Raw genomic sequence first — 12,467 nt, forward strand, 5'->3', positions numbered from 1 at the left:
AAGGACCTCCACCACACACACCTGCATGAACACTGATTGATTGCACCACCTGATCTATTAAAGTCAGCCTTTAATAGATCATCGCAGCTCTACTCAACACCTAAAAATGATCACTACTCTGGCTCAAGGTGTTTGCTAAGAGAGCACACAGTATAACACTGTGTGCTAAAATCCATCCCTCCTTCCTTCTTCCATAACTACCAGTACAGTACCGGGTTATGCAAACCTGAAAACTGTTGATGGAAGCCAATGAAAATTAATCTGTAATCAGCTAGGAAAGCAGTTTGATCCCTTGCATAAACTTAAACATAACATCCAATAAGAGGCTCAGCATGCTGGACCCACTGGAAGATTTAGTGCAATGAAATACAGTGTAATGTTAGGTTAAAGTTTTCACTGTAAGCATTTCGAGGTTCCAGTGGACCTGGCCCAGCTCCTGAGGGTTCTGGCTCTGGTGTCAGCGCACATCCTTCTGCTGGGTCACCATCCACCCCCACGCTGCCCACGCCGGCTCAGCACAGACAGAAAGGTCAGGCTGAAGCTGAGCCCACTCAGGACAAAGGGAGCTTTTATAAAGAGAATATTCAGACTGGTAGCTATCTGACTTTTACATTCATTACTGCTGTAATCCTCTGCACTTCATAGGCGATCTGGCTTCGGAACGGAAATGCAGGATTCACATGCAAAACATGCAGTGGCTGAGAGTGAGGGGCGACGGCCTCATAAAGTGGGTTAAGGGGCCTTTTAAAGCTCATCCTGGATCGTTCACATTTACCATGCACCTTCTCGCTCATCGGCACTTTCACTACCACGAGCGTCACTTTCATTGGTTAAGGGGTGCGCAGTGTGGGCCAATCGGAGGCCAGTTGCCGGGTAGCTTGGCCTTTGCTTCTGATGTGTGTACGGTTGAACCCTCTGCTCTCACTTGTGACATTGCGTCTCCCAGAGCACGGCCCCTATTGTATACAAAGAGGTACGGTCCTGCTTTGGGCGGTGGGCGTACCCAAGAGCCGTAAATCTTTCCGAGGCTGAACACGCTCTGTCTAACACGACTTTCTTGACGTGCCTGTAGTAGAAGATGTGTGTTATCTGGTGGTTATTTGAAGCAGCAAGCTTGTTTTTGCCTGGTTAAATGCTTTAGTGTGAACCCTCAGAGCTGTTTGGATGTTTCTCTGTCGATAGATTATTGCCCTTATCTGTAAAGGAGTCTTTATACCTGACATTCATTACATTCCAGCTCCTGGGGGCCATTGCAAAAATTGAACAGTGCTGAATTTCCACATTTTTCTTTCTGAAATGTCTGTGCAGTAAAAATATTGGGACACTGCAACACATACAAGGACACAACTGCAAATTCTATTAGGGATCTCGTAGAACATAGTGTGAGACACATTTCTGGACATACCATAGTAACTGCTGTTAAACGAATTTTTTTAATGAATCTATAAGGGATCATGCAGAATGAAATTGCTCCCTCCAGCCTCATAATACATAGAAAATGCTAAAGTCCTCCAGCGCTAGCAGTCTCAGCCAGCTCTCGGTGAGAACTAATATTTCTTAATTTGTTCAAATATTTGCTCTGCAGAGTTAAGAAAATAAGGCCTTGCTCTTTATGGGAGGGTTGTGGTTCTGTTACTGGTCACTCATGCTACTCAAACAAGGCTTCTTTTGGGTCCACACTGGGCTGAACCATCAGGCAAGAACAACATTTATGCACGGAAGGAGCAGCGTATTTTGTGAATGGCTGGATCTGGTGGTCAGTCCGGGGCTTTCCGGGCTTCCAGGGGTGAATGAGGTGGAAACTCCAGGATCAAAGTCCTCCTTTCAGCAATGCCAACCAATCCAACATGCTGCCTTCAGCATCGCTGCTCCTCACCTGCTGCAGATTCTTCCCTGTGACCTCTGAGCTGATGCAACTCTGCTGTTTTATGGCGGCACTGATTCCAATCAGCTTGGACCCTCCAGTTTGTATGAGTTATGGTTGGGGGGGGGGGGGGTGGAGTGCGCCCCCTGCAGGAGGCATGGAGCAGGAAGTGACCGACAGAGGCATGCTTCAATGAAACCCACACGCTCGGTGGAGACCAGAACCTTCTCTGTGGGATTAGAGCAGCTTAAGCACACGGCTTGAAGGTAAAACGAACCTTGCATTTAAAATGCGTGTCTGAGTTTGTGCTGAAATGCATCTGCTGTGTCGTGTCATTCAGGCATGCCGTTGAAAGCAGCTTCCAAGGACACAGAGGCTGAGACGAGCAGTTCTTCTGGGACCCAACTAAACACCTAAACCATATGCCCTAAACCTAACCTCAAACCCTATCCATATACCCTAAACCTAACCCCATACCCTAACCATATACCCAAAACCTAACCCCCTATCCAAACCATATACCCTAAACCTAACCCCCTACCCTAACCATATACTCTAAACCTAACCCCCTATCCAAACCATATACCCTAAACCTAACCCCCCACCCTAACCATATACCCTAAACCTAACCCCATACCCTAACCATATACCCTAAACCTAACCCCCTACCCCAACCATATAAAATATATCTAACCCAATACCCTAGCCATATACCATATCCTAACCCCATACCCTGACCCCAAACCCTAAACCCATACGCTAGCCATATACCCTATACATACCTTAATACCCTAGTCATATACCCCAAACCTAACCACATACTCTAACCATATACCCTAAACCTAATCCAAAACCTTAACCATATACCAAAACCCTGACCCCATACCCTAACCCAATCCCCATTTTCTTCCCCATTCAAACCCATATCTAACACTCACACATCAGGTTTATAATCCGTACAGCCCCAGGGCAATGTATGGTGGGTATTGGAGTATGACAAACATGCAATGTTTTGAAGCAGGAATGTTTTCATGTTCACAAATATAATTTCATATTTCTATTCACCGAAGACAATTAAAGGATTAAATTTATTTGCCTAATTATGCATTGGCCTGGTATACATGGCCTACATAATAAGTTCTGGCCCTCAGGCCTACTCAGCACGCCCTGGTGTTTTTGTGTGATTTTGCTGCCCTCTTCTGATCACTTTTAAACTTACACTTCTTTTTAAGTTTACTTGTCAGAGAACCAATTTGATTGGTTTGATCTGATATATATATATATATATATATATATATATATATATATATATATATATATATATATATATATATATATATATATATATATATATATATAGTATATCAGTATATCAGTATATCAGTATTGAAATTTTATTAATCCCAGTGGGGAAAATCTCTTTTTGCCTACCCCATCACGCTCTCCATATAAGAACAAATCTGGGGGGGTCACAGCACCCGGTCAACCAGTGGGGAGTTCTCCTAGAGCTGGGGGCGGGCATGGACATGTGACTATTCTGCTGGGGCTTGAACCCATGACCCTGTGATCACAGGCATACAGGCCTAACTGGTTTAGGCACACGTCAATCCCCACAGAAACTGAATAACAGAACATAAAAATCAAAGACAATGAAAACTGCCAGGAGCAGGATGCTCATGTTTCAGGCAATAGTCTCACTGACTGCAATGCTAGCTGGTTTAATGGAACACAGCCAAAGACGATTTACCCCACTGATCTACACCAGTGGGTGTCATCTTCTGCCAATGCTTTAATATTATTGGAGCAAAACACTATTCTGATGGGTGACTGAAGGATGCTCAGAACTGTAGAGCAGTGTTTACATTCAGTCTCATTTAACATCATTTCATCCTACATCTATTGGATCACACACAACGCCTGTTTTTGGAGAGCCTTTCTTTAGTCCTTCAGATGAACCAAAAGTAGGATGCTCCATCAAATTTGCAAAAGCAAATTAATGAGGAAAAGTTCAGTTGTAAAGGGCCATCTAGGTATAGCATTCCAGGATTAAGTGCATGAGAACTCTTTCCTTCTACAACAATCTGGACACTGACATTTGCCAGAACACACATCCAATCCTCGAGATACACTATTGACAGTATTCCTCATCTGATTAGGCAATTGCTTCCAAGATTATCCCCTTTAGAATGTTTAACGGTCACATCCCAGAATCGGGCCTCTCCCTTTATCCCTGAATTATTGAACTTTGCACAGTGATTGCCAGCTTGTATCTGGATACTGTAAATAGGTACAATTATATCTTAAGTGGATCAACATAAATATGGACACTAGACAGCATGTAATTATGGAAAAGACACAAATCGCTGTTGTTGGCCAGCCAGGGGGTACCACTCAGCTGATACAGATGGTGCTAACAGGTGCAGCTAAACTCTGCTTCTCTATCTGTTACTCCATGGCTTCACCGCTTTGCTATCTGGGACTCTGTGGCTTCAGGTGTCGCTAAGCACCGCTTTGCTATCTGGGACTCTGTGGCTTCAGGTGTCGCTAAGCACCGCTTTGCTATCTGGGACTCTGTGGCTTCAGATGTCGCTAAGCACCGCTTTGCTATCTGGGACTCTGTGGCTTCAGGTGTCGCTAAGCACCGCTTTGCTATCTGGGACTCTGTGGCTTCAGGTGTCGCTAAGCACCGCTTTGCTATCTGGGACTCTGTGGCTTCAGGTGTCGCTAAGCACCGCTTTGCTATCTGGGACTCTGTGGCTTCAGATGTCGCTAAGCACCGCTTTGCTATCTGGGACTCTGTGGCTTCAGATGTCGCTAAGCGCTGTTTTGTTATCCAGGTTTACGTGGCTGCAGTTGTTGCTAATCACTGCTTTGTTGTCTAGGTTTTTGTGGATTCCGATGTTGCCGATGGACATTGAAAGCACATTCACATACGAACTGTTAACCTGGGGGGGGGGGGGTCTGTCTGGATATACAGCCTTAAAAGTAACATGGGGGTGACAAAATGCATTAACACATATTTGCAGGATTTTTTGTTTGGTCTGTATAATCTTAAGCAGTAGATCCAATCTGCTTACAAGCCGGTCTAAACATTCCTGCATACAACTTCATTCTGCATTAAATGACAAAAGCATTATAGAAAAACAGTTCAGTCAGTGACATGTGAGAATAGCAACAAAATATTAAGTAGTACCTATCAAAACTAGTCAGTGGAACTATTGACTTTTACAGTTTCTTCGCAGAGTAAATATCTAAAAGCTGGGTTGTTTGTTTTAGGAGTGCTGAGATCATGCAGATATGGCAGAATGAACATTACTACCAGTATGGTGCTGTCTTCTGAGCTTTCAGTCAAACTGTAGAAGACAGAACTGTTCATGTATATTAAGTGTGTAGAAGTGTGTGAAATCTTTAAAGACAGGTGGAGGAGTTTCATCATGCAGACTCTGACGATCTGCCTATTTGAGGAAGCCATGTCTTCAGATGTCTTCAAATCGCATGTAGACCACATTGGCCTGAATCGTATTACTGCGTCCAGTGAGCAAAACAGGGAAGACAGGCTGACCATTCTAACAGAAACATAAAAACTGACCAGTGCTTTCCTTGAATATCCAAAGGAGACCAGTTACATGCCTTCTGCCTTGACGGGAAGGTCCACTGTTATGACTCCCAGCATTCCCAGAATTCCCAAAGGACCTCATTCACCCATGCGAAATGAGGAGCTTGTACAGTTGTTCCAACCAGCTTAGTCCAGTTTCTGAAGCACTTGTCACCTGGACACCACTGCTCATAATGTCCTGAGAAGGTAAACAGAAAGCCCACCAGTGGGACACATGACCCCTTCTGGTGTTCTGTCATTGATCCCCAAGATTCTGTTGCTCTGGAGAGTAAATGTGAACATTCCACTAGAGAAATGGTTCTTTAAAAGACTAATGGATGACCTTTGGCCCTGCAGGTTATCTGTGTGAATGTGTGAGAACCTCAAGCCCAGATTTAAAGCCCACAGGGTGGGCTCCTCACCCCTCTGCTAGACGTCTGAGACCGCCATGCCGCGCACATTCATACAGTGAAGACGGAGAGAGCATCACTGATTGATCAACAGGACCTAACTCTTTATGTTGGTAAGAGCTGATACCTGAACTATAAAAATTACCTGCTGGTCACCTGCAGCCATACGAACACCTATATAGATACATTCGATATATAGAGGTGATGACGAACTAAAAAGTCTGGACTGTAACCCCCACCCACCTATATTCAGCGCTTGCCACTCTACTTATTTTGCTTTGCCAACTTACTTACAAAATAGACTGCAAAACTAAAAATGGCTGCTCGTCTACATTTGTGCTGTGAATCCACCATATTCGCACTGCCTTAAATGTTTTTGCATGGAGTATTTAATTTAGTTTAATTTTTTCATGTATATACTTGACTACTTATATCTGTCTTGCTTGTTTGTCTTGCTTGTCGCTGTTAGTGCACTCACCGTGGGATCTGAGAGTAATGTAATTTCAATCCTTAGTGCGTGCTCTACGTGGCAGAATTGACAATAAAGAATTCGGACTTTGAAAATGTGGTTAACCAGCAACTTACTACCAGCAGATTGTGTGAACAGCAATGCATTTCAAGTTATGCTTAAAATATGATAACTGTATTTATTTATTTGCTAAGGTTTTTGTTTGACGTTTTAATCGGACAGCTGAGAGATGGAGGCTTTTGTCTTGATGTTGTGGACCTTTGCAGTGCCTCTCCAAGGATACGTGCGTCAGCCCAGTAAGTATCTACCTTACGTGAGCCTTCAATGGAGGTGCTGTCTTTTGAGCTTCGAGCTCCTTGTATTGCTTCTCCTTCACTGCAGGCCTCAGCGTTTCTGTGATGACACAGAAGCAGCAAGACCCCTGGTTCAGCTTCAGTGCAGTGAAGGAGTCTCACCCAGTGACAGGAGATTGGGACTCCTTTGCAGAGGAGGAGACAAAGCAGGGTGAATGGTTCATGGGTGAAAGTCTGGGGTACAAAGCAACATCTGTGGACGGTGGTGTCATGGAGGATCATCTGGAAGATGCGGGTCCAGGGCTAGGAGAAGAAGCCAGCAGGGTGGGTACTGGAGTGGAGGTGAGCAACCGGCATGAAGGTGGGATTCAGAGTCTAGATGGTGAAGCACTGGAGCCTCGGCAGTTTGTGCTAGGTGATACAGACCTAATTCCAGTGGTCACTAAAGCAGTAACTGGAACTGTTGACAACACCCACTCAGTCTTTGTAGGCAACCAGACTGCTAGTCAAAATGGAGACACCGCCCACTCACTCTTGGTAGGCAAACAAACTGTCAATCAAACTGTGGGCACTACCCACACCCCATTAGTATACCAGAGTGTCTCTCAGGCTGTTATAGTAAAAGGAAACGAGTCTGGGCCAGTTAGAACCCAAAGCACAGCCAGCAAGCTCACCTGGACTAGGACTGTGACAGATCGTCCGCTCTCTGGGGGGCAGAAGGGGGCTGTTACCATGGCAACGAATAAAAAGGTCAATCCTCTAGCCACTGTACCCATCGAGTTCACAAGCAAGTCGCTGGTTCAGGGGTCAAGACCCCCCAAGAAAGAGTCTGTGACCACCAAGGAGTCCCATGGAAAGGAAGGCAAGCAGAAGAAAGTGGAGGAGAAAGAGAAAAAGAAGCCAGCAAAGAAAGACGACAAGAAGCAAAAGAAGGAAGCCTATTTCCCGTACTTCAAAGACGACTACTGCCCTACGGAGTGTGCTTGCTATGGGAGGTGCGGCTGCTTCAAAATATAAAGAGCATTTGATAATGTGTGTAAACTTTACTCTTACTCAGTAATATACTGTTAGCTGCTTACAGTTGCTCTGTTAGTAATTTCTTCTTTCAGAATTAAAAATAACCTCTCTGTCTTCCAGAGTTGTGCAGTGCTCCGATAAAGGTGTGGACACGGTCCCATATGGAATCCCCTTCAATGTTCGCTACATGCTTCTCATGAACAACCGAATTGAGAGCGTCCCTTTGGATCTCCTCAAGGAGTACCTGGCCCTGGAGTTTTTGGTGCTCAGCAACAACCAGCTGACTGACGGCTCCGTGGAGGGTGCGTTCGAGGGCATGGCCCGGCTCAAGCGGCTCTTCCTGGACCGAAACCGACTGGCCAGCGTGCCCAGCGACCTTCCCACATCTCTGGAGGAGCTTCGCCTTGACGGCAATGATGTGAGCGTGATGTCGGAAGCAGCCTGGTCCCGCTGTCCTGACCTGCAGATCCTCAGCCTGGCCAACAACAGCCTGGGGGTGGGCTCTGTCCCCCCGGGGGTCTTTGCCCCTTTAGCTAACCTGCGTATTCTCAGCCTCAATCACAATCACTTGCCAACGGTGCCGTTACGCCTCCCTTCACGGCTCAGGGAGCTGTATCTCCATGGCAACCGCATCGAGCAGGTTGCTGGGGGCGCGTTCTCCGCAGGTTCTGCGCTGCTCTCTCTGGACCTCAGCTCCAACCGCCTGGTGGATAAGAGCCTGCAGAAGGACTCCTTCCAGCATGCCCTGTCTCTGGAGAGCCTCAACTTGGAGGGAAACCTCCTGAGCCAGCTCCCTCGCCACCTGCCCAAGGCCCTCAGGACCCTCAACCTGGAGGGCAATGCTATCACCTCCATCAGCAAAGGGGCCTTTGTCAGGCTGCCATACCTCGAGAACCTGGGCCTGTCCCGAAATAGGATTGTCCAGGTGGCCCCTAGGGCGTTTGGCAGCCTGGCCAACCTCCATCAATTGGACTTAAGCCACAACAGGCTGCAGCAAGTACCCCGGAACATTCCGCCCACCCTGCATTCTGTCTCACTGAGCCATAACAGAATACGCTCCGTGCCCCGTGATGCATTCTGCTCCGGGGGCAGAACTGCTGCCCCCAGTATGCTTGTGAGGGTGCAGCTGGAGCACAACCCCATCAATATGGGGGAGCTGGACAGCCGGGCCTTCTGGTGCCTGAGGGGCTTTCAGGTTGTCCATTTCTACTAAAAAACTGGGTCCTCAAGCCATAAGATCCCTTTATACTGAACATGATTGAATCTGCAGGTCATGTGATCAGTTGCTCTTGAATGTGACTAACTGTACAGGTCACATGGTTCTCCTTATGGAAAGTGATTGGCTATGTGAGTTATATGGCCTATTATTTTTCTCACCTACCTTCCTAGTACATATTGCTGGTGAACCAGCAATTCAATATGAATTCATCTGTAAAATTGTGATTTATTTTTATACAGCATAGATATAGAACATTTTGTGTGGTCACTTTATTTGTGCTGTAAAACACTGAGGAACTGTATAGTATTCATAACAGCTTGTTTTTTTCGATGAAATATTTTTAATGAGAGCAATTCTGTCTCAGTCAAATTTCTGCACATGATGGTGAGAACCGTGTCATTAAAGTCCTGAAAATCTCCTCGTCATAAGGTAATGGCTCTCAGAAAACCCTCATGAATGTAAAGTCACATCAAGTGGGCTTTACTCTCATGCCAGGCGTGCAGTGGTACGGAATAACATTCCACCAGGTGCAACATACAGGCAGACAGCAAGCGGAAGGAGTTCAAAACAGTGCATGGAAACTATCGTCATTATATGACAATAACGGAATATGACAAAGCCAACAAGAAGGAATTTGGAAATCTCAAACTGGGGGTAATTTGTGCAAGAAGTTTATTTTTCAGAATAAATGTTCATTTTGGGGGTTCTGGCTCTGCGTGTTCACCCATGAACCTATAAACCTTCATCTGGGTCGACATGATTTTATCGTAAAAATTAAGACAATAACAAAGTGCAAGAAGCTGGCAGTTATTAGCTTGTTAATGCCAAGAATTTTCCAGGGGGGGGGGGTGTGAAACTCCTAAGCCCCTCGAAAGGTTATGGATAAATGCCCCCGCACTGAGTCATTAGTGTAACATCTTGTAAACAAAGTAGTTTAATGCTCTTTCCATGCACTAAGGCAGTGTTTCCCAATCCCCAGAAAGTTTTTGTAAAAATCTGGACCATATGAGTCTCCCTAAGGACCTGGCTTCTGATAGAAAAAAAAGTGATCGTTTTTGCCATTAGGCTATTGGATGACATTAATTACTCAAATCTTAATAGAACGCAATGTTTATAAATATTAATACATGTTTAAAAATGGTGTTTTGGTAACATCAACACTTTTAATGGATACAAATTTATCTCTCGCGTTCAGATATGTCAACTTAAATTATAGACAAATAGAAAATGTCAAACTGAATTTTAAATGTTCCGTGATGTGGTGCAGGCCTGTGTACAAGGGGCGAGAGAGTGGAAGAGGTTCATGGGCCCCAACACATAATAACAGCTAATGGATATGACAGCTTCAGTTTGGGGGGTGGGGCATCCGGTACAGTGTCTCAGGGGCCCAGCCATGTCTTCGTGTGGCCCCTGATCTCGTGGAGGGTGTCTCCTGCGTGCCGCCTCATGTTCTCTGGAATAGGCTCTAGTCTTGCCTTCATTTGAATTAGTGATTATGAAATATGGATGGGTGGCTGGATAGATAGATGTGTGCATAAATGAGTGTTGATATTATCAGATTTTTCAGTTTAAAAGCAGCTGCTTCATGTCTCCACTAGAGGGCAGTAATGCGCAGGGAACAGCTATGTTCTGAAAACTGTAGTTGTGTCCATTTTCTGACATTGTAACTAGTCAGTTGAAATTTAGTGGATATTTAATACAAGTTCAATGTATTAGGTTATCGTGATGTAAGGAGGTGCACACAAATGCAAACCTATAGACAAAATAGTTGTGTGTATTGACATGTTTGGTATTTAGAATCCAAGCTCCCTACACAGTGAGTGCAGAGTTCCGTCTGTCAGACGAGGGAGACCTCCAGTTTACTGTGTAAACAACAGCAAATGTGATTCTTTAGACAAACACACTCATGCTAACACACACTCACACAGAAACACACACACAGTGAGTGGTCTTTGTGTGCAAAATTCATACAAACCTACGATACCAGCACATATACACACAAGAACCCACACCTACACAATCCACATTAACCAACAGCGTATGCTGTACAATGAGGTATAATTCTCACATGAAGAATGGGGGCTATAGCCCACTGGGGGGCACTATTTTAAAGAGACACGTGGGGGATGGCTGCCTGCATCCAACCAGTGGACAGAGAGTGTGTGCGTGTGTGTGTGCGCGTGTGTCTGTGCGTGTGTGTACGCGTGTGTGAACACGTGTGTGTGCGCGTGTGTGAGCGCGTGGGTGTGCGCCTGTGTGAACGCGTGGGTGTGCGTGTGTGTGTGCGCATGTGTGAGCGCGTGTGTGTGTGTGTGTGTGTGTGAGCGTGTGTGTCTCTAATAGAGCCTCTCTGCCACGTGGCACCAGCATCTGTGGGTGGAGCAGCAAGAGGTTGAGCTCAGCTGGCTTTGCTCCCCCAGCCTGTCCGCCGGAGCCCCCCGACAGTCCAACAGGACCTTGCCCACCCCCCCCCCCCCCCCCACACACAACCCCCAAACACCCTTCATTCTCACTACCTGTTGCTTTATTCCTTGGTTTCTCACTCTTTATCCCTCCTTTTATTCTGTCTATCTTTGAACATCTGAGGACTTCTTGCTGTGTGCTATTCCAGCCATGCCCCCCCCCCCCAGCCTGAATGCCAAGTTTCTCTGTCTCCAGCTGTCTCGCAGGCTAAGAGTTGACTCTACTGCTCTCTCTCTTTCTCTCTGCCATTCATTGCATCGCATATAGGTGGTGCATGGAGTCCGGTGCATAGCAGGAACTAGCCAAGGGTGGGGCAACTACATGGATGGAGTGGGAGGTTTGAGTGTGTGAGGTAAAGCACCTCAGCATGCCAGCAGGGGGCAATACAATATCATCTTAGGACTTGAATGCTTGGCCTGGCATCTCCTTTCCCCTCCACTGGGATTGTGCCTTTCTGTCACATGACTGACAAAGCAATACAAATCCGACGGCTGGGACGATTACCTCGGCTACACTCGAAGATGCATCATTGTGGTCCTCGGAAGGTATAAATATCCCATGCACATTTTAAAGCCACCATTTGCTTGATTTAGTCTATGGAGTGCCCGCAATACATGACACAAGACACAGGTCGACTAACATGCACACAAACAGGCAGAGTAACACACAAACACAGGCAGCGTAATACACAGAGAAGCACATGCAGAGTAAGACACAGACAAACACAGGCAAAGTAACACAAAAACACAGGCAGAGTAACACACAGAGGAATAAACAGACACGCACAGATAAACACACTAACACATGTAGAGGAATACACAGAGAAACACAGGCAGAGTAATATACAGACAAACTTGCATAGAGTAAGATACACAGAAACACAGGCAGATGAAAACAGGAGTAACACAGACGATTACATGCAGAGCATCTGCTGAGGGGTATGACAGACTCATTCTCTGTCTGCATTACATGAATACAGAAGATTAAGGGCTGGAATGGAAAGGGCAGATGTCAGTGTCATCTCTCATTCACCCGTCACGTGAAAAAGGCCCCAGTGAAAAGGCAGAAAGGCCACAGCATCAATGAGATAGTCTTCTTTAAAATATGAGAACCCTGCTAGAGAAGGAGGGAAACAGG

The 12,467-nt window shown here is 45.8% G+C and overlaps 1 protein-coding gene and 1 long non-coding RNA gene across 6 annotated transcripts; one reads left to right on the top strand and one right to left on the bottom strand.

The window, feature by feature from the left end:
* Window positions 1-2,230: 2,230 nt before the first annotated feature.
* LOC125740444 (uncharacterized) lies at window positions 2,231-2,642 on the bottom strand. The gene is made up of 3 exons (XR_007397631.1): window positions 2,522-2,642; window positions 2,394-2,425; window positions 2,231-2,297 (listed from the first exon to the last, which is right to left on the bottom strand). It is a non-coding gene; the product is annotated as an uncharacterized LOC125740444 (long non-coding RNA).
* Window positions 2,643-3,306: 664 nt separating this feature from the next.
* Window positions 3,307-9,220, top strand: LOC125740352 (podocan-like protein 1). Of its 5 annotated transcripts, none has more exons than XM_049011351.1 (6): window positions 3,307-4,582; window positions 4,673-5,666; window positions 5,817-5,982; window positions 6,533-6,634; window positions 6,720-7,626; window positions 7,769-9,220. In XM_049011351.1, the coding sequence occupies exons 4-6, from the start codon at window positions 6,568-6,570 to the stop codon at window positions 8,859-8,861; spliced, it is 2,067 nt and encodes a 688-aa protein (XP_048867308.1). In that variant the 5' UTR covers window positions 3,307-4,582; window positions 4,673-5,666; window positions 5,817-5,982; window positions 6,533-6,567; the 3' UTR covers window positions 8,862-9,220. The 5 variants fall into 5 exon arrangements, with proteins under 5 accessions (XP_048867308.1, XP_048867310.1, XP_048867311.1 ...); XM_049011353.1 differs by having other exon boundaries at window positions 3,307-4,537; XM_049011354.1 differs by having other exon boundaries at window positions 3,307-4,402; window positions 4,493-5,666.
* The last annotated feature ends 3,247 nt before the right edge of the window (window positions 9,221-12,467 follow it).

This window comes from Brienomyrus brachyistius, chromosome 1 (genome assembly GCF_023856365.1).
Source record: "Brienomyrus brachyistius isolate T26 chromosome 1, BBRACH_0.4, whole genome shotgun sequence".
NCBI classification, from domain to species: domain Eukaryota; kingdom Metazoa; phylum Chordata; class Actinopteri; order Osteoglossiformes; family Mormyridae; genus Brienomyrus; species Brienomyrus brachyistius.